General features: G+C 41.1%; 1 protein-coding gene across 1 annotated transcript in view; it reads left to right on the forward strand.

The window, feature by feature from the left end:
- Positions 1 to 3401: 3401 nt before the first annotated feature.
- Positions 3402 to 23290, forward strand: part of LOC111664400 (caveolae-associated protein 1-like) — a 29660-nt gene continuing 9771 nt past the window's right edge. Inside the window, exon 1 of the mRNA XM_023418973.2 lies at positions 3402 to 4278. Within this exon, the coding sequence (XP_023274741.1) occupies positions 3748 to 4278 (531 nt within the window). The 5' untranslated portion in view covers positions 3402 to 3747. The remainder of the gene's footprint in view (positions 4279 to 23290) is intronic.

The following is a 23290-nucleotide window of genomic DNA, read 5'->3' on the forward strand; positions in this document are numbered from 1 at the left end:
ATTTCCAGTGTTCAAAAGTCACCCTGATCATATTCTGGTTTTGAGAAATGTCTTGATATAAAAGACTCTGCTACAAAACAATGTCACATCCCTCCATCATTTATTATGTGGGAAATATCTCATATTCTGTGTTGTTGTTTTTTAATAAAACAAGAGGCAACATGTCTTCAAACTGGCATTTAAAGGGTTAAAATCCCGAAAACTAATAAACATTTGGTAGGTTTGAGCAGAACTGAAGGGGTTTAAGAGATGTATGCAAAAAAAAGCAGAAAAAAATGTCCAAAAAAGGACAGAGGGACCCCTGAGGGTTAATAAATCCCGGGAACCGCTATTTAATGACCACTATTATGTTTTTTTCTGTGCTAAATTTAACATTTCTGGTGAGGAGAGCAACGCGACTAGAAGTGACAGCGAGAGAGGGCTAGTAGCTTCTCCTCTCCTCTGTCTCAGCGGAGACCGTCACAACTTCATTCACTGTTTTAACAAAACAAAAAAAAAGCAACGAAGGAAGCAGTAAATGGACTTACATATTCAAGACCTAACTAAATGTAATTTAAGACCTAACATGCGGCTAATGTAAAGCTAGCGGAGCTTGGAGAGTTGGTTATCTGGTTGCTAGGCGCACGCACGCACACAGGTCAGGAGTTGCCGTTGCCATGGCAATGTGAAAATCTGCCCAGAATTTGGCTTCTACTGGCCTAGGGCATTCACGAGTGCTATATTTTAGTAGTCATTGACTACTCCCAAAAAGTAGTCGACTAGACGATTAATTGCGGGATATCTATCATATTTTTTTAACCCAATAACAATGATCAATTATCGTCAAAAACGTCTCATACAACCAGTAAAGGGTGTAGGCGGGACCAACCTGGGGGCAGGTGAAATACCAGAGCCCTCGATTGGCTCTGAGAGGCTGCTTAAAAATGAGCCGCGATCTGATTGGACTAAATCCCCAGCAGCTTGTCTGACCTGGAGATACCGTTTGACTGCACGACCGATTGCTCTCTTGCAGCGACAGCACAATAAAATTTACAAACTGACCTGTTATTTCCCTTTTTCTGTGGTCGGTGATCGGACGCTTGGAAAATTCTCCGATTGTCGTCTGCCTGGTTTGTTCCCTCTGTTGGCGCTTCTCCTCGTTGTTGCTGCTGTTAGCGGTAACCATGAGCGGGTGTAGCTTCAAATGGTCATGCATAGCGCTGGTACTTCGGTGGTACTTTAGAGTTGCCTTACATATATTGCAGCTGACGGTTTTATCTGCTCTGGTAAAATATTTCCACACTGTTGACTGTCGAGCATCGGGGCGTACAGTCATGTCTCTCTCTGCCTCTTGTTTTCGCTGCATTTCTGCTGCTTTAGCGCCCAGTATCACGTGTGACTTGTCAACAACTACAACAACAAATGCCCACAGCGCCCCCTGCTGCATATCTGCTGTAGATGCATTGTAGATGCCAATGCTTTATCACTGCACCGTGCTAAAATCACAGATGAACGATTAGTCTACAGCAATGCACAGTGTCGACTAGTGGTTTTAATATTCGAATAGTCGTCTAGTCGACTATTCTGTGAAACCCCTAGCTTCTACATGGCTTCAAACAATTGCAAATTAAGAGAAATCCGTTCCTTCTTTTCATAAACCGAAAACACAGTGACAGACACTGAAGCCAGAAGTTTCTTACAGTCTTTCTTTTATTCAGATATTCCTTAAAATAAGTGAGTAAGCTCAGTGCGAAGACAGAGTGAGATTGTTTTGAAAAAAAAAGACGATTACATTAGGTGTCAATGAGAGTGAGACAGGTATTGCTGCCGGACTCGGCACCCCCGTTTAAATTTTGTGCAGACCCTGCCTGTCAAAGTTACATTTTATGAATCCCAACAACTATGTCTACATTTTCAGAAAGAATTATTTGTCTCCTTTTTACGGTTTGGCCGCAAGCTCGAGTTAAAAATAAAAATAAAGGTTATTTCTTACTTTGAAAAGTTTACATGTTATGTAAAAACAGTTGTTGTCTTTTTGAGAGAGCAGAAGTTTTCCTCCGTTTTATAGTTTGAATCACATTTGTACGGTGTGGAGAGGATGGTTGGTATCGTCCAAGATGGCCTCCATCTTACATTGCATGTGTCTCTCCACAACAGTCCTGAGTGAGTCCAGACTCCTGCAAAACACAGACCCAGCCTTTTTTTTCCAGTCTCCTTGTGTTCATGTCTGACATGCTGCTGCCCCAGCAGACTGCAGCATAAAAGAGTAATATAATCTAAATTAAATATACAGTATATTATTAACATACATAGTCATAGATATTTTTTAATATATGTAAATTGTGCTATGGGTATTTCATACATGAACTTATGTCTTCATATATCCAGAGGATGCATATATGTGATAATAATATATCCCCTTATAGCTGACATATATGGCAACATCAATCTTGATATAGGGACATATATGTCGTATATTGCATTTCTGAATGGGTGTCCTTTATATAGAGATGAATAAAGTAAAGAGGTGGAGGTAATGTCACTGAAAATAATCTTATGCTGCTGGACAACAGTCCAGTCAGACCTCTCGGGTCGTCAGATGGTGGTTTTTTCTAATTGTACTTAGAATAAAATCATAATCTGGTGAGGGTGTGTTTTCTAGAGTGGATATGGGTTTTTACTGTGTTTGTTTGGAACCCTAACCCTTGCCTTTCTCTATTAAATGATTGGGTATTTCATGATTTTCATCAGCGAATGGCATTGTCCTGAGTCCATGATGACTCACCAAACGCCATTTGCTGATGAAGGCAGTTAAAAACTAGAGAAATCAAGTAAATGGACCTTGAGTTATTATCTATTGGTAAACTTTTAGCTGCTAAATACCCAAATCCATTACTGTATTAGCAAATATGGAATATAAAATGTGAACTACTACAACAACAATGTGCCTAGAACTCATCAAGACATCATTTTGTTCCAAGTCTTTGCTCGTTTATGTCCTTGTTTATGTGTTTATGACCCAAGGAGGGCTCGTTTTCCTGCTTGGTGTCATCCATTTTAAATCCAGCCCTGCCTTCTTCCATGTTCTTCATTGAGGGGAGAAAGGAATGGAAAAATGAAGGGATCCTGCCTGACATTCCTCCTTCTGCTGTGCCTCAGCTTGTATACAAGCAGATCAGCACAGCTCTGCCCTGACTATTCCAACCACGCTGATGGGACAAGGTTTGACCAAGGGGGTGTGTCATTGAATCATCAAGGGGCTGGACCTTCCAGCTGTGGGTGGAGTTGTACTGATGTGTGTGTGTGTGTGTGTGTATTTGAGTATTTAGGGAGGAGATAAGGGAGGGGTTTGAAGAGAGGAGGAGAGTCCGTGGAAAAAAAGAGGGGGGGCTGGAGAAAAAAAAAAACTGCCGGCTTTAGCTTGACTGGAGGGTTTTCTCTCCCTGGTGTGGCATTCGCAGTCTAACGCTCATGTGGTAACATCCAGCATTGCTTGGCCTCCTCTGCACACTGGCCTGATTCCAGGGATTTGAAGTAGACACGACAGACAGACAGACAGAAAGACAGACAGAAAGAAAGACAGACAGAGAGACAGAGAGAAAGAGAGACAAAGCGCATGTATGCTGGAAAGAGATAAGTGAGTTTAGAAGTAGGAGGGAAAAAGAACAGAGGTCCGGAGAAGGGAAGAAAAAGAAGAAGCAGGTGGGAGAGAAGAACCAGTGGTGAAGAAAGGTTGATTAGCTGACTGTACACTACAAATCCACCGACATGGCAGCCATGGAAGCACTGGAATCCTCAAGTGCTCAGCTGGAGCCCCAAACCCTCACTGAGATCTCAGACGACGAGGTCAACCTCCCACCCTCAGATGATGAAGACGATGCCCTTGCCGCAGCCAAAAAAGAGCTGTCCACCATGGGCACAGAGGGGGACGCCGCCGAAGACAAGGACGAGGTGGCGAAGCTGGACCCGCAGGCCAACGGGGTCTTGGTGCTGTCTTTGCTCGACAAGATCATTGGGGCAGTGGACCAGATCCAGCAGACCCAGAGCGGGCTCGAGGCCAGGCAGCAGGACATGGAGCGTTCGGTGACCAGCATCCAGGGCGAGCTGTCCAAGCTGTCCAAGAGCCACAGCACCACGTCCAACAGCGTCAGTAAGATGATGGAGAAGGTGCGCAAGGTGAGCGTCAACGTCAAGACAGTGCAGGCCGCCCTGGAGAAGCAAGGAGGCCAGATCAAGAAGCTGGAGAACAACGAGGCCGAGCTGCTCAAGAGACGCAACTTTAAAGTCATGATCTACCAGGTGGGAGAGAGTTTGTCTGTGTAAATACATGTATTAGTGTGTGGTTGTGGTTCGTGTGATTGAGGTTCAGGTTGTTTATGTAACGTACACGACACCTTATTGGTTTAGGGATGGGTGTGGCCCATGGGTCAATGTACTACATCACTTTCAAGAAATCCTACTGAAAATGATTCAGTGGTGGTTTGATACAAGTGAAGAAGAAAGTGTTGGTTTGATAGAGATGTTCCTCAAGTTTACCGTGATGCTAACCCTATACCCATCCCTTAACTGAAGTGTTTTGTTGTACAAACCTGAGAAAGACCAAACATGAATCTCACTTTCCACCCCCCCCCCCACCCCCTCCATGCAACTTTTCCTCATTTTCTCAGCTGGAAAAACAAAAATGATGCTTCCTTCCAATACTAATTAGTAGGATATAAGTATAATTTCTACGAGACAGGTTTACAACCCGGACACAAAGATTAGCAAAGTGCATATACTGTAGATACATATTCGGATGAATGAAATCATAAAGTGAACAATAAACAACAGCAAAATAGTAAGAGGGGATGTAACTATGATAATGTACAATATGAACCATCATTAAATATGTAAACTATGAGTGAATGCAGCTCAAAATGAAGCTATGTTATCAACAGCAACCAATATGTATTTAAATGAAATGCATTTTCATGCTAATAACCAAAAACATAGTTCAATATAATTTGTCAAAAAGACTCTTGAGACACATCCACACCTGTGGAAACAACCACCAGATTCATTACTCACACTTGTATGAGAAAGCGCAGCTTCAAGTCATTTTCCAACCCGGTATGTGCTACTTTTTCCGAGTATTCATAAATGAACTTTCATAAAATTGTGTCAAAGCACAAATAACCTCAAGCTCCAAGCAACACACAATCTGTGTGTGGGGCTACAGAAGCCTACAGAGGCACAACTTATTATGTTCTTAGACAACATACAGGAGCAGTGATCAGGGCTGCACTGTGTGTCTGTGACTGTTAGACTCTCAGATGTTGTTCTACCCCAACCCCAGCCCCACCCCAGATCTACTGTACATTGGATCAATAAGTGGTATCCTCAACAGGTGGCTTCCAGATATTTTTCCTTTCGTACCAGACAGTGTGTAGAACTTCAGGATTACAAGCCGTCACATGTGAGCCGAGCTCGCCGGCTGCCCAAGTCATACGGAATTAATTCGGAAAGTCAATTCCCCTTTTTTTTATACAGAGATGGAAAATACCACAAGTGAGCTCAAGGTCCTGTTTAAGGCAGAGAAATGTTTCATTTAAAGACAGAGAGCAAGTTTTTTTTTTGAGGGGAGTTGAGGGGAGCCCTGTTCTTTTTTTAGCCTTTGAGGCTGTGATGTATAATAGCTTGCAGCTTTTTGCACAGTGGTGCGAGAACATTCAGAGTTTCCAGCAGTGACTCAGACATCATGGCTTGGGCTAACCTCCCTCTCTCTGTGTTTCTCTCAGTCTCTGTCCAGGGACTGGGCAAAAGTCAAATAAGAGCTCCATCTTAGGCAACCCAGACTGTCTCCCTGTGAATGGTTTTGCATTTGTGCTATTCTAACATACTTACACAATATATTTGGCTTTTCTCGTCTTGGCATACCAGCACAAGATTTCATATATAATGATCCGCAGATGAGCAAGGCAGAACTGTCGGCCAAAAAGAAAAAGCTAATCTCCATCATTGCATCTGAGAGAATTTGATGACTGAACGGTTTCTCAATCCGAAAGGATCATAAATCAGTATTTTAATTAGAATACAATAATGTCTTGAGGGCTGCAAGTTTCCAATACAATCTACCTGAAATACCACACAGTGAAAAACAAGAGGGCTGGGATTTTACTAGCATTAGCCAACTTCTTTGGCCCTTTGGCAAGAGAAACTCCCCCTGAAATGCCTATCTCTGGCTCCCTCGCTAACTCAAAACACTGGCTTTGTTTACGGTTGCCAACTATGACATAACCTCAGATTCATCTTCATTAAAAAAAGCAAACCACAGTGTGTTCTGTTTTCAATTTTCTGTGCTACTCTGTTGCCCTTCAAGAGCAGATTCCTTCAAAAATCAGCAGTAGACAGAGAGCGACTCCAGCAACACCCCCAGTGAACCGTAACACTGTCAACACATAAATACTTGGCTTTTGTTAGGACTCATTAGCGCCGACGACTTGTTCCTCCATGCGCAATCACATCTCCGCTCACAACTATTTAAACACTGTGGAGGCATTTGTGCACTGGTAGTAGTGGTGTGTACTTATACTCTAAAGAACATCATGGAAAAACAAACAAAACCAACAAGGCTGCAATTTTCATACTGCTGTGAATGTGTTTAAAGGTGCCAGTACATGCACATTATTGGAGCCAAACCAATGTATCAGCCGGGTGATATAATCAGCTCAATATCATCTTATCACACACTATATATTTTGGTGTATCGATTATGTGTGTAAATGTCAGTGGAAAAAACAGTGTCTTCATTACATAGTGTGTCCACCAGAGAGCAATGATGTTTGTTCAGTATGTATGTTATTGGTCAAATGTAAGGGATCGTTATCAAAAATGTGCACCATGTTGTGCATTTATGTTAAAAAACTAATATAAAAAATAGGTTTTATCATTCATTTGTAGGCCTACCTCTACAGTCTCAATATTGGTATCAGCCTCAGAAATCAAGTATTGTTTGTGCTCTGTACTATAATGTAGTATAGTATAGTCCTATACTTCCTAACCTATCGCTACCAGCTGCTCACTGAAACTCTAATCGTTTAGACATGTCCTTGAAATAATGATATCCAGTCCTTACTAATGCTCTGTATCATGATACATTTATCATCTTGTATCTGCAATCTGTAATGTCCTTAACTTCCAATAAGATTTTTGTTCAAAGTTAAACAAAAAAACAGCCACTAAGTATGACTCATTTACAATGAGCAACACCTGTGTTTAACTGCTTTGTGGCTTAAATTTTCTGTGGACAGCCTCAGCCTTCCCATACACCCCCCAGTGCTCAGAGGATTATCACACAAATCAAATACATGGCTCCTACTTGCTTTATTCAGAACACTTATTTTAAATATGCCTGTTAAAAAAGAACTGGACTTTTGCCCAGTGTCAACACATGGTATTTTTGCATGTGGTCCAATATTAAATTACTGGTTTGTTATTGATACATTAACATCCATTGTTATAGTTGGGTTTATTTAGCCACTATAGACATAGACAAATTTCCTTTGAAATGTAGTGGAGTAGAAGTATAAAGTATGGAAACACTAAGGCAAAGTGCATCAAAAGAGTACTTCGCTACCAGCAGCTGCCTGTCAGTGTGGTGTGACAGGATTTTTTAAAACCAATGCTAATCAGCATATTACAACATAGCAACATGTAAAACGCCTACAGTGCTGCTGACTTTGTCTAAAATCATGTTTTCTTTGTGTTCCACTAGCACAATGCTAACGACCTGCACCAACAGTATCACTTTGAGTTGTGTCATCTGACATGGTGTGTTATCTTTGCATGGGGGATTGTGGGTAATAGTATTTGGATGATGTCACGCTACCAAGGTTTGCAACTCATTGATGATGAATTTTCCTCTAAGAGGTCATCATGCCCAAAACAACATGGGTAGAGCATCTGTAGCTCAGCATTAGCAAATTAGCAACCTCAAAAACATGTTTAAAAAATATACATTTTACATTAGTTTCAATTGGATCAAGGTTATTTCAAGGACAATGGGAGCATTATATTCCATTCAGTGTGTTTAGCTGCTGACCCAACATCAGTATATATACAACAGCCTATTTGCTGGTTTGTGACACATGCAGCTTAGTATCAGACACTGTTTTCACATCTATCCCTGACATTTTTCCAAAATGCTTCTCACTTTTCAGTGTGTGTGTGAGGTGGGAGTTTAGATCAGACACTCCTGTTTTGTGCTTGTGTTGTTTGTGCCCTGAGGAAAAGCCGTAGGATGTTTAATCTCTGCTTTAGTGGCCCAGCAGCCTTTGCTCCACTCCTTCCTGGGCCCCCTTAACAAGTGTGGTCCTAACCAGACTTGGACTGATTCATGTTCATCTTGTTTCCTTATGAAGGAGCAATGTCATTGACCCAAAGGAAGACTTAGTGACACAAACTAAAACCAACTCTGGCTAATGCCAAGAACCCAAACAATACCCCATAAATCCACTGGCATGTTGGACGAGCCCAGGCTACTGTACAACGTGTAAGTGAAAACTAATCAGGCAGCTCTGTCAGCACATCAGCTGGAAAAGGCTGTTTCCCTGTTAGCATGAACAGCTGTCCTCCTCTGGGAATGTATGTTTGTGTGCGGGTGTGCGTGTGTGTGTGTGTGTGTGTGTGTGTGTGTGTGTGTCTTTGACTCATTTAAGCCTCAATGTCCAGTCCTCCCTTGCATCTCTGTTCAGCTCCTTGACAGCTGAGTCCATGTGGTGTCAGAGAACAGAGGTTACTGCACATACTGAGGAGCCATGCTGGATTATGACAATTAACCCCACAGTGTGTGAGTGTGAGAGAGAGAAACAGAAGGAAACAAGGAAGAGCGATGGAAATATTAGTAGATTAAAGCTGCACTACAGTCTTTTTATATTAACTATGAATCAGATTAATATGTGTAATGTTAAAGAGGTCATGTGTAGTGTCAAAGCCACTGGAAGTTATCCCCAGACTTTGTTGTTCCCAACACCTCTGCGCTCAGCAACTTTTATTTTATGATGCAGCAACCAGTTGATTTCAGCAAAATCAGTGTTACAAACTTCGCCATATCTGGGCAGACAAGGGTAGCGACTAGGTGGTCTTCAGATGAGTGGAACAGCAGCTAAAGAGCCAGATATTTTTCTCAGGAGGTGGTGGAGACCAAACTGGAGCTAAAAGCAGAGTGAATACTATAGTACTACTTTATGAGGTGATAGCATGTCAACGTTGTATTTTCTGTGTTTTCTATAAAAAAAATAAGCCCATAGGTCGTCTGTGCAGCAGGTTATTATGACCCATAGTTACGTTTTGTTGCATCTATTGGTCATTGTAATTATGAAAGGAGAAGTGTGGTCAAAGTTAACCACGTTATTATTGTAACCGTGACAACAAAGATAGTCTAATGCTGAGGAAGTTCTTATTCTCACCTAAATCATGATCTTTTCCTAAACCTAACCAAGACATGACCTTTATCATAGTATCGATGGCCACAAAGGGCGATGAAGGGTGCTGTAGGGCCGCTATATCAGGAAACACTCCTGTGGGTCGTATGTGTGGTTGTTCAGGTTGGAGGACTTGTTGGTTTTTTGCTTGTTTCTCTGCCACCTAGTGATCAGAAATCACCTATTGCATCCTTAATCAATTCAGAGAGTTTATCATTGAGATTCAACTTACACTAATGAATCTACGTAGGGCAGACCAATAAATACAGGATCGTGCTAACAAAATGCTCTAAAATCGGTTTTCAAAGGCGGCCCGTATGTGTTGCTTACAGTTTTTCATAAATCTAAAAAGCTGTTACTGTGTATGATGATTCCCTGCGAGGAGAGACTTCTTCTGTTCATTGCCTCTCCTCTGTGGCTGGATTTTCCTCCCTTTGAGTGCAGCCATTTGGAATATGATCTAATAACACCTTGAATGACTTGGTTTAATGCTTCAAATACTGTAGGGATTTAAGGACAATGACTGTGAAGAACAGGGATATACCCACTTTCCCCTGAATGTGTTTGTGAATGTCTCTGCCTCCTACATTAGAGGTTGATAAGCTGAGAGCAATAACTACTGTGTAGCGAGTATATGTGACACATTGACCTGCTGAGATTCCCTCCGTCTTCGTGAAGAGGGTGGAATAATATATGTGGGAGAGTAAGGGAGAAAGATAAACTGGAAGCAGAGGGGCTGTCCGTCCACTTTGTACAGGGAGTGGATGGGTGTGTTGCAATGAAGAGCAGGGACCATATTTAGACAGCTGATTCATAGCACAGGCATCCCCGGGCTCTCCACGCTAACCTCCTATTGCCTCCACCTCCTAATGTGGAACCAGTCACAGCCCTGTTCCTCCCTTTTCCCAGCTCCTCCGCGCATCCACATCGTGTCCTCTTCGACCTACCCCACCCTACACACCATCCCATTCCCTTACCAGACATCATTTTGCTCTCACCCCTCTCATTTCATTATTTCCTCTTCATAATGAATCAGGTTATGTAACTGATATTTATATATAAAATTTGAAAGATTTGAAATGAAATATGTTAAAAGATAAGCATGCTCATGAAAAGTAATTGTGAAACACTACGTATATTTTGAAAGTAACTGCCTAGAGTTCATTATTTAAAGTCTAAACTATGAAGGGTTCATTTGCAATTTGCAAAAATATAACAAGGAAGCATCATCATGTGTTTTTTTTTAATTAGGATTATTTCATTCATTTGGATATTTCTATGAGCTAGTAACGAGCCTGAGGATCTCTTGTTGATCTAGGCAAACTATTCAAGAGTTGCAGTTGTTGTGCAGCCGCTCTAAAGGCCACGACCACAGCATTTAAAACAGTAACATTTTGGAGCAAAGTCAGTGAAATGCACATTTCCACAGCTGACCAGATGCAAACTATCTTGGCAGCGCTGTCCTTTTAAAGAGGAAAATTTTCCAGCAACTCTGACCCTGACCCTGACCCTGACGCAAGTGCTAGCATGTAACTGGTTAGCCCCATTCATGACCTCAGCAGGCTGTACATTAGTCCATGACTCTCTCACTTTAAAGTGGTAGTTAGGGTTATTTGCTGTGGGGTTGTGTGCTGCCAGTTTAGAGATGCAGCAGTAGCACCAGCACAGAAGCTGAGCGAAGCGCTGCTGTGGACAGATTCAGCAAAAAAATATTTTAGCCACTTACAAACCAGTCCACAGGAAAGAAATAATATCACTTTATATGTACACTTTATTTTGAATATTTCCAGCAATTTATCTTGCTGTTGAACTGCCCTTTCCTTTGGAACTACATGTTCTCAACCATTGAACTACCATATTTCTATGCAAGTGCACCTACGCTCAGCTCTGTCTGACTCAAGCAGATGACCTGTGGAATAGTAGTATCTGGTAGTAGTATTCAACAATTCACAAACTGTAGTTCCAACGGAAAGGGCTGTTTGACAACAAGATAAAGTGGTGAAAATATTCAAAATAAAGCTACACTTCAACTGATACTAGATATAAGTGGCTAAAACATTTTTTTATTTGCAGATGACCCCATCTACTGCAGGTAATACACTGACTATAGATATGTACCTCACACAACCCCACGTCAAATAACCTCAACTATCACTTTAACACTGCAGATCTGTCACAGGTCCACTTTCTGTTTTGTCACAGATGAGGATTGTTACCAGCCACAGTAGCTCACATCTAGCCATGCAGGTATTATACAGCACCACATTTTTACCAAGGGATAAATCTCACAGTGCCTCTTTCTTTTCTTTAAGCCACAACTCCTTTCTACTTCTTCTCCTGACTTTCAAAGGAATCAGGATCTTGGACAATGGAAAGAAACTCTCACAAACAACCTGTCAGAACAGATTTTGTTCATCCTTTTCCTCTATGTGATACTTTCCACCACCCACCCAAAACACCGGTTGCCTCCACACTTGCTACATTTCAATCAACACCACATTGTCAAACTGCCATCATATTTTTACTGTGATCACAGCTTCATCCAAATAATTTACACATGAGCTCGTCTGCTGTTTTTTTTTCTTGTCCCTGCAACGCTGCAATGCTCAACATCTCACCAACAGCCTTGGAGCGATCATGCTTCTCAATAATGTTTTGCTTGTAAATTCATCAAGAGTGAACCCCGTCTTCTCACACAGGTCGATCCAGGTCCTTATATGGACATGTGAGCCAGAAATGTTCCCAGCTCAGTTTTACAGGCCAGATTGTGTCTAACATTGTTTCAGCTGGGAGCAGGGCTTATTGAAGGAGTATGTTTTTTTTCTAGGGGTGGTGTGCATGTCAGGCTACATGGTCAAAACACTGATGAGAGCTTGTGTTGACAAAACGGGTAGGAAGGAAAAGAGAGGAGGAGGAGGAGGAGGAGGAGGAGGAGGGAGAGACAATAAAGGAAACAGAGCGAGGTATCAGAGGGCTTAAGGAGTCAAAGAAAGAGAAAAGAGAAGGGGGAGAGCCGTCTAAAAATAGCAACTATCGCATACTTGTTTGATTGTGAGAAGGAAAGGACCTTTTGGAGATTGTGTTCCTGTTTGGTTTTTAAGATCCGAGGCTGGGTCCAGGCGACTGCTGCTTGTTTGTGACATGCAGCTATGTCAGCTATGTTGATATCCCTGCAGCGTACTTTTATGACCTTTCTGCGTCTTATATTCAACTTAAGTGCTTTAGTAGTGTTTAAACTGTCGTAAGAAACTGTTGATATTGTGCTGACGTTCCTGTACGGCTCATCTTTACGCCAACTTTCCACTTTATCGTCAGTTGACTCCTAATACCCATAAACCCTTGAGCTGCAGGCAAACCCACCCAGGTGATGCGTTGTTCAGGCATCTCAATCAAGCCACAGTCACCACCAGCTGAAAAACTAAGTGCATGTGCTCTAAGCTGCACATCCTCTATTGGCTGTTAGACCATGGGAACTGTTGTAGGGCATGTTAGTTCCTGTTAGGTGATACCCCCTGTTACTAATGAATAATCAAATACATGCAAACAAATATTTTTGAGTTGTTGAACACATTTATATACAGTATGGAGAATTCTATAATCCAAATGTGACCAGCCATGCAGATAAAAATGCAGTTTTAGATGGTTAAATCTTGTGTTAGATGCCTTTTCCCTGAAAGTGAACTACTGCTTCACTACATTATTTTTCTACAAGGGCTTTTCTCACTCTGTCTCACTGGAGGCCAACACCTTTTCCACACAGACACTACAACTAACAAGTATGAGCTGATACGGATGTGATCCACACCGGCTTCCCAGCGCTCCCCCCACTAAACATTGCCAAATATGTTTCATGGGGCACAGGTAACCCTGTATGGAAGCGACTAATCCACTCAGTGGCAGGAAGTTCCAGATGCTTCCCTTTAACAAGCTAAGGGTTGCTTTTCATCAGATGTGAGGAAGTTAACGGACTGGCTTATCATCTGCTGGAAAAGACTGAGCAGTAATGTACGCATTTTGCTATTTCCAGACCAAATGCTAGGAGTGCTCACTCCTTAGGTATTTTGTTGCGTTCAAGCAAAACACGTCCTGTCTCAAAACCCCTTTTTTTCAATGCTCTTTTTCTTCATCTCAACAAATGTTTACAGTGTAAAAATACGCTTCAGGCCACTTCTACTTGCATAGAGCTCTACTTCAGTTATTGTGCATATCCTGAAAATAAGGCACAAATTGCCAGTTAATTAAAGCAAAAGTCAATGGAGAGGAGCAAATATTTTTAGTGTCTTGTAAAAATATTGTAGGTTTACTATTTGGTTGCTTTAACAATGTAAATAAAAAATGTTACGTGCTGGTCAAAAACCTTCAACTCACAAAAGCAGCCGTGTTTGGATCCATGCAACGCTTTACATCCTTTGTATCAGCTAAGTGCTGCCACCTCTATGGCTTATTTACACATGAAACTGTAGAGTGCACGGTAGTTACTGTTAGAAAGGGATCAGTCCCAAACCTTAAAAAACGAAATACAATCATAATTCTTCTGCTTTGGTGAAATGCATAACGAATTTGCTCTAATGCTGCTCACTTGACATCAATAGACAAATTATCTTTCAGATCCAGATTATTTAGTAGAAGCTTTTCCACATGAGTCAGACGTAGATGACTCATAGTCAAAAGCTGTGGTTACTGAAAACATTAATTTGTTTCCTCATATGACCCAAACCATCATATGATTCCCGCTTTGGATCTTCTCATAACCATGCAGCTAAATTATTGGCCCAGAACAGAGGAATGCTTGTGATAAGATAACATATCATCTACTTCTATGATGTCTAAGATATTGGGATCACTTCTTCTTCTTCACTTCTCTTTGTCTCCAGGCTTTGTGGAATGACGCCATGGTGAAACTCACTTAGACTACAAAGTACAGAAGCCTGGTATCCTGCCATAATGTCTCACTCAGGTTATGATTACTGGGGGGAAAAAAAAATCTAAGATAAGATCACTACAGAAGCTGAAAGTGATAGCATTTCTAGATGCTATCTCAAGATAAAAGAATCAAGTCATTATTACATTATCATGTCAAGCTGTTCGGTTTTTCCCTTTTAGTCAGATGATGCCAGAAGAAACACTGCAGCTTATAAACAATCAATACTGGCAATATTGCCAGGAAGTACATTTTTTGCAGTCATTTCTTTGGCATAGTTTCCCCATATATTTACACATACCCAACCCGGTACAGTGCATACACATTAAAGATATGAACCCAACAACAAACAAATCACAGGCTGCATGCAGGGATAGCTGCTAATCAATGTCCTGTTTAACGGTTTCATTTTGGTAATGGAAGCCTGGAATGATTTTGGCCTTTATGGCTAATTGAGAGACTGTGGATTGGGATGCACACACTGATATATAAAATGGTAATAGTGTTAGTAGTGGTGGTAGCAAAACAGCAAGTTTACAGCAAGTCTAATTTGTAAGTTGTCCCCCAAGGTTCATGATTTCTGTTTTGAAATACTCAGTACTCAGAGACATCCTCCTCTTGCTGATGCAGGACACACAGAAGGATGTTGTAGTGTGCATCAAATCTTTCTGGCAGACTCTCCTATGGCTTGTCTCCATTTTTTTCTGAAGCTAATTTTATCCTTCACAGACCTGACTGTAAGTCCAGCATGGATATTTTCTCCTCGGTCATTCAAATTTTGGATTGCAACATGGAAACAGTCATTTGCAACTGCAGTTTTTCAGCCTTGCGCGTCTTTTATGTCTTTGATTTGTTGCAATGGTGAATGTTAAACATCTAATTTGTCTAGTGTCTGGTCTAGTGTCATTTTCCTCAATGAGCCAGTGAGAGTTTGTTTTATTGGAGCTGAGCATCTGCCATGTCAGAGCCGGTAACTGTGGCATTTGCATTATGGGAAATGCAACGTTTTCCAGCAGTTTTTCAGCTGGACCAGGAAGAAAAGTCCAGATGTCCTTTGCTCTGATTTTAGCCATTCTTCTTTTACTCTCGCACAATAAGGAAAGTGCAATGAAAAAAATCTCTATACCCTTTTTAAAAATGACTGGCCTCCATATACTGTACCCATCAGTAGCCTAACATTTCTGTTAGAACTCACATTGCACAGAGCAGGACAGGAGCAAACAGTGGAGGAAGAGGTCATTTCTTCTGAAGCTCCATAAATCTCTCCATAAACACCAACCTCCTCTATTGTTATTGGAAAGAGTAACATGAGGTGGCCATGGGAACGACCACTGTCATCCCTCAGTGTCCAGGTCCCTCTTAGTCAAGCGTGGGGAACTGTTCTTAGACTAAGAGGGGCCAGCGAGGAGGGGGACAGGGCTGCCAAGCTTCAGCTGCTCGTCTCATCATAATAGTAATTACATCCCTTTATTCAGCCAAAGCTTGCGGTTGCCACTTCTACATTTCTGAATGGTGGACTCATCTTGTGTATTTGAATGAAGCTGTCATTGGATATGGCAATGGAATGGTACACTCATAGTAGAAATGTTGATGTCATCACTCAGGAGGAATTATTAATGATGGGGTTCTGTGTTTACTCATTAAAAAGACTGTGTGTGTGTCTATGCGACTACATTTACATGTGTGTGCATGTATATGTGTGTGTGTTTCTTTGAGCTCCTGCATGAGAGTACATGATCAGAATGCCCACCGACCGAAGTATGTCGTAAAAAACAGCCTCCAATGATAGTCGACAATGGCAAGCTGTGTCTTGCAGTGTGAGCTGAAAAGAGTGAGAATGAAAACAGCAGAGAGCTGCCTGACACACACGTGTCTGCAGCCTTGGAAACTCTTCAAGAAATCCTTTTTTCATGTATCCTTCCATACAAAACGTCTATGTTTAAGTTGATAGTTTATGCGAACTGTTGTGGTGTGAAGTTCCACATCCTGAATACACAAACAGACGTGTTTGTACTGCCTTTAAGTACTGTAGGAAATATTGCAATCACATGTTGGCCAAACAATAACACAACCAGGAGACACATCTGGTCAGGAGAGGACAGGAGAGGATATAGGATACAAAATATTAAAAATGAATGTCATGGAATTTATTTGAAGGAATAGTTCAACATTTCAGGAACTATACTTTCCTCCTTCCTTTTCAGACTGATGTTTAGTCGGATGTCTGCTAACCTGGCTCTGTCCAAAGTTAAAGGTCCATATAGTATAAAGGCAGATGTCCATGTGTAGTTTGATTATACATCAGGTCTAGGTTCTATATTAATACTGTGAAAGTATCAAAGCCTCAGTCCACAGAGAAATGCACACAGCCTGTATTCAGAAACTGAGCCTTAAAACCAGCCGTCAGGACTTCTGGAATTTTGTGATGTCACAACAAAGCACTCAACCATGCCCCAAGTTCCGCCCACCTGCACCCACCATCCAACCTTACAGGATTTGGTTTCTCTGAGTGTTTACCTGAAATCTTCTATATCCTTTTTTTTGATCACTCAGAACAGTCAGCTAATCAGAAGAGAGGCTCATCTCCTCTCTTCTGATTGGCTCACCAACCTGTCGTTACTAGAGCTCCAGAGAGAAGCCTGAGAGAGGAGATGTAAAACTACATTGAGATGGTTTTTGGTTCTTAAAACCACAATTATATCTTCTTTTGGATCAACACTTCAAATAAAACACAGAAGAAGAGGAAAATATGGAGCTTTAAGAAATAAATCTGCCACCAATTAACACTTTAAATCTCATTTATTTAATCCGTACACAAATAGAAATGTAAAAATGAGAGTGTGTGATTTGATGGAGTGAGCTGAAGCTTTAATAGATAAAACAATAGATGACAGGAAACAAGGGAGAGAAATGCATGAAAACGCTGAGTAAGCAAAACGAACAGTTTACTCTTTATTAGCCTAACAGTGTTTATACTAAAAAAAACACTTGGCAAACAAAAAGTTGGCTAACTGGATATCGTCAACAACCCAGCATGTGCTAGCAACGACTGTACAGCAGAATTCAATAGTGCAGGGAATGTTATTTAACTTCTGTATTAATCGAGTGGGAACCTCCAGTGCGGGGTGTTGCACGCACTAATGGCACATTGACATATGTCAGTATCAAGTAGAAGTAAAACAGTACGCATCATTATCCCCCCAAACTATTAAGCTGTAGGTTACATATCATTTATCATTTATAAAATCAGAATTGTTTTTACTTTTCATGCTATGTGTCCACTTTGAAGTAAATAAACAAAACTCGTATGTATGTAGTACGTATGCAGTTCAGCATGTAACAGTCAGTCACCACCTGCACCCCTTAAAATTAAACTTTGTGACACAGCACTCAAATAAGTTTTTAATACAATCTAAGGTTCTATATGTCAGACTTAAGTGAGTATACGACTCTTTACTTGAATAGGTATATACCAGTGTGAAGTTCCAGTACAGATTATTTTCTACCTCATAAACGATGAATATATTAACAAAGAACCAAGACTTTAAAAGACTTTAAAATAAAATGAGAAAATTTCCCTCTCATTCATTCAAGAGGTTTTTAAATCAACACCACTGGGGTATCCTGCCCACACGCATTTGTTCCGTGCCATTGGGCAAGTGAAACTGAATCAAAAACGAGGGAATTTATCTGGCATAAATCTAGCAAAGGAATATTTATTCTGTTGCCATGGAGCTGTAAACGCTGATCTCTTTCATTTCTCAGTGACCCAAGAATCAAAGTTTACTCTCCAACCACAAACTGTAAGGACACCGGGGAAGGTAGAAACCAAGGAAGGTAGAAAGAAACAAAGACAGGGGGTGAAGGGATGGAAGGAAGCAAAATAGACAAAAACTAAGAGAAAGGAAAGAAGAAAAAGAGAACTGCTGCAGTGCTTCAATGCAACAATAGGCTTGGTGACTCATCTCTCTCTCTCCCTCCCTCAGGGACCTACGGCATGCCATCACTTTATATAGCAATCTCTCTCTCTCTCTCCCCCTCCGGTCTCATGGCTCTGATTAAAGGGGACGAGTGGAAAACAGAAGGAAAGTAGAGAGTTCTCTCCCCAGAGTTTTAAGCTGTGTGTGACCAGTACACTCTCTCCCATGGCGCTCACATGAGAAATGTACTCACACAAACACACGCACAGTCTCTTAGAGTAATGTGTGCCTACGCATCCATCACCCAAAGGACACAGTCCAACAGGGTAGGCATAAGGATTATATGGCAGAGGTCATCATATCATTGCAGTTTAAGTCAGAAAGTTAAATTCATAAGCGACAAAACACACCTGTGTTCAATTCACCACCATCCCAGGTTCTGTTGTAACAGATTTACTTGGTCTGGTATGACCACTAATTAATGGTGGCTAATGTTAGCTAACGTTAGCAAACTTTAGGCAGATATTAGGCCTTTCTCAGTCTGCATTTTTGCCTGTATTTGTGTTCTGGACTTGTGAAACTCAAGTTATGTCCCAATTTAGCATTTCAACACAGACCACATTTATCTAAGACTGATCTCAATGTGGTTTCAAGTGTTACTGCTCCGCCTATTTCATGGGCATCCCATGATGCTTTTTGGTGGACAACAAACCCACAAATATTATTGCCATCCCATTTTCAGATTTAAAATTATTTTAAGATAGAAACTAATTGTTTAGATTTTACATATGAGGTTGATTTATCAAAAATAATCCCTACATTTTAGTTCAATGTCCATGGTCATCTTAGTAAGAACAGACCTTACAATGCAATAGTTTGCTGACTTTATGACTCTTGTCTACTATTTTTACACAATGTCTTTGCATTTCACAGATCAGTATTCAAATGGTTTTATTACAAAAATAAAACACATTTAATAGTAGACATGGTTGGTTTGCTTCTCTCAGTCAGCTCCCCTAATGATGGACATGTCTTTACAGCAATTGACTGAAGGGAATCTGCCCCACTCTGTCTCACCTGTCTTAAAGGTGCTAGGTGTATATTCCTTGTGTCAAACCCAACAGCTTTTTCAAATTTGCAAATTAAAACTACGACTTACTTTAATGCAGAGAATTAATTTATGTTTTATTCTTTTAGTGTGCTCTTCACCTGACCATGTGGTGTCTTGTCCATTTAAAGGGTTGGTTTAAAGGTTTGAGCAATGAAGTGTATGAGTTAATTGAGTTGACACCACAAGGTCTATTTAATAGCTGTTCTTCAGCTGTCCATCATATTACATAACATGGGCTTAATGAGGATATATGTATGTTTTCTCTGTTGCCATGGTGACGTGCATTGTTGTGTGTACAAGATAAGAGGTTATAATAAACCGTCTGAGCAGCTCTACTTCTTCAGGGAAGATTGGGCGCTATAGTGACTCGCTATCGGAAATAGATGAGACGGTCCAGCGGACTTAGGCTAGTTGGTTAGCATGCTAACTTCAGTAGAAGAAAATGACTGATAGAAATAGAAGCAAAACAAGAGCTAACATTGGCGTTGTTGTCCATCACTGGAGACAGCTTGGAGAGTACAAGAATGGAGTTTGATGCTAAATTCATTTGAACTGAATGTTTCTTCTGGACTGGTAACTAAACAGCTGTTGCTAACTTTGGCTATGTGGCAACAGCAAAAACTTAAATATAGCACCGTTAAAGTTTTCAGAAACAAAGCAGCATCAACATTTCCATGACATCTGATATGATCAAAATGGACTAAATGGACCTTGTTTTCTAAACCAAAGTAAATTTTGTAATTTGAAAGCTCCAGAAAAAGAAAACCTCATTTGCTTCTTAAACTGCTCTCAGTTCCTTTTCAAATCAGCATCTGTATCAAGAAGATTTGACTTTTTCCTGGATTTACTGGAACATCCCCTCATTACGTGTGTGTGTGTCTGTAATGGAAGGCACACTTATACAGCTCATACAGTAGAGTATGCATATTGGTCACCCAGGTACAGTGCCCCCCCCCCCCCCCCCCCCCCCCCCAACACACACACACACACACACACATCTGACTTTTCCACAGCAGTAGGGGAGTTCTTGGTGGTTTGAGTTTAAACAGGAAAACAGAAACAGAGAGGGGTGTGTTACAGCAGGATTCCTCTCTCGCTCTCTACTTTGGGCTGATGAGTGGTTGCAGTGTGGGCTGAGAGTGGAAAGCTTCCATCGTGTGCTTCACATCCCACAGACACACACAAACACACACACACACACACACACACTCATGGACATTCGCTCACACAGGCACAGTCAAATAGCCACACATTTAAACCTCTGTATAAGCACATATGTTCATACAAACGCACACACAGTTAAACACACAGACACACATCTGTATTCTTCTTTGCACACAGAGAGATTGTGCACACACACACTCAAACACACACACACACACACACACACACACACACACACACACCTCCTGCAGCAGTAACCCTCTGACTCAACTGTTGTCTAGTGAAAATCTTTTTCCTTTCATCTGGAAGCATTATAGTTCCAGTCAGGCTCACCACTGTTACCATGGAGATAAAAGCACAACTAAATGTTTTTGACTGCAAATGAAGTCATGCTTTTTATTTATAGATTTAATACAAAACAGTCATTAGAGACTACACTGTAGTACCAAGGATGTGAAGTACACAAACACAGATTTGGCAAAAAAACAACAATATATATTAAACATTTTCAGTCTGAGTCAGGAAGTGTTTACACACGCTTGGCTGAGGTAAATGCTTTGGTATTGTTGCTGCTGCCATGGTTCCCCTGTGCAGCCACTCATCGCTGCCTATGCCCGGAAAAGCCAAATATGCCTGTATCAAACATCCTCAATGTCTTTGATCGGAGACCGTCAGGAAACACACAGGCGCAGGCATGAAAACAGACTAGGAGAGATATGTAAATAATGATGTGAAGTGGAGATGAAAAACACAGAGATCACAGTGTCATCTGTTTGTGTGTCAATCGTCATTTTTAAACATAATGCTCAGCGAGGGACGTCAGTGTTGCGTTAATGGTTCCAGAAAATGTACTCTAATGATTTTAGTGAATCTGACTTTCACTGTTTTTGGTGATAATATTCATATTACAACGTGGTTTTCCTTACAATGAGAAGTACAGCTTCATGGATGCTACATGACCACATGGCTATATACTTACTTTTTATGTTTTCATTTTTTTCAAGCGTATGAACATAGATGCAGCAAATGAAATCAGTTCAATCAAACGTTAAGCATGACAAATGTCAGGCCTCAGGCCTAAAAGCTTGTGCTGTCCACAGCAGAGTGTGTGGTGGGACAGAAGTCACCGTGCACAATCACCATGACAGAGAAACACTGAGTTGTGCTGACAACACAGAGCATCAGCCAGCTGATCTCAGCAACTGAAACACACACACACACACACACACAGTGATAGGGCTTTTGTAAGGACTATAGGCTTCGTATTGTTAGCTACCTCTTATCTCTTTACTTCAGTTTAAACCTGCTCTGCTGCAAAGCCCGTTAATAACAAATATATAAATATTAAGCCGAAGCTGAGATGGTTAGACGCCCTATACGCAGTACATCCGTTGCACAGCTTTTCCATATGTAACAATGTCTATCTATATTTAGTCTCAAACAAGCTTAACCAGTTATATTATTCCTGCCCTCAGAGCACAGTTGTGGCCAGTCAATAGATCTGTACAGTGTGAATATAAAAGGCATAGGTTCAGGCTGTGCAATGAGGAGCAGAGCAGGGTTGGTTGATACAGCGCAGCTCAGGCAGCCACAAACCAAAGTGTTGAGATAAGTTAGTCAGTCCGGAAATAGAAACCATCAGAAACCTGGATAAAGTCCAAATTAATATACAGTGAGGTGAATAACAAGGTTACTCATATTCCATGAAGAATACCTGGATATACTAGCTTCATGTAACCACAGTCTTTAATATGAGGAATGGGATGTTGCTGGCAAATAATTCGATTTTAATAATTTAAGTTACAAATAACAGAATGTAAAAGGGTCATGCTCCTCTGAACACACACTGTCAGGTAAGGACAGTTCCCAGAGGATGATGTCTTGCTATATATTGGCCGTATTGTTAACAGTGTATCTGTAATGTATTATACCAGAGAGCTAAAAAGTGTGAGTATTCATGCGTTGGTGCACGCACACAGAGTGAGAGGTGGGTCGTTAGAGGAAGAGAGCCACAGTAAAAGCACTGCAAATGCCTCTCAGATGAATGACTTTTCCACCAGCCATGAGTCACTGCAGCGATCTGTCCACCACCGTCAGACGGAAAAAAAAAAAAGAAAAAGAGAAACAAAGAAACAAAGAAAACAGGAAGACAAAAAAAAAAAAGTAGGAAAACTGATGTCAGTTATGCAGTGATGTAGTTTGTGTGTGAGAGTAAGTGTTAGTGGTTGGAGAGTGGAACGCAGCGCTGGTTACAGAAATCTATTGCACTGTGAACACGCGCACACGCATGCACACGCACACACCCAACATGAAGGCCTAACAAGACATAAAGAGCAAAGTGGGAAGCCCCATATTGTGATGAAACAAATCATGAGACGACAACTCCCTTTGCTTCAGGACACACTGACTCTCTGTGTCTCTCTGTCTGTCTCCCTCTCTCTCTCTCTCTCTCTCTCACACACACACACACACACACTTTTTGGTTCAGTGTGTTTTGCAACTAACTTCCCTCCTGACTGTCATTTTGTAACTTAAGTGCAAACCAGATATGGAAATTATCTCATTGTGCATGTTTTGCAAGAGCTTAGGGCAAAATGTGCTCTCACTGCCTTGCTTAGAAAATAAAATACACACAGGCACACACACACACACAAACACTTACTCTCAGAACCATTACATACCTTATTCATCTATTTCCATTTTCCATGGCTCTGAGTGTACCTTCCTGTCTTTG

This window comes from Seriola lalandi, unplaced genomic scaffold (genome assembly GCF_002814215.2).
Source record: "Seriola lalandi dorsalis isolate HSWRI2012SDOR001 ecotype SW California unplaced genomic scaffold, Sedor1 jcf7180002054585, whole genome shotgun sequence".
Classification (NCBI taxonomy): Eukaryota; Metazoa; Chordata; class Actinopteri; order Carangiformes; family Carangidae; genus Seriola; species Seriola lalandi.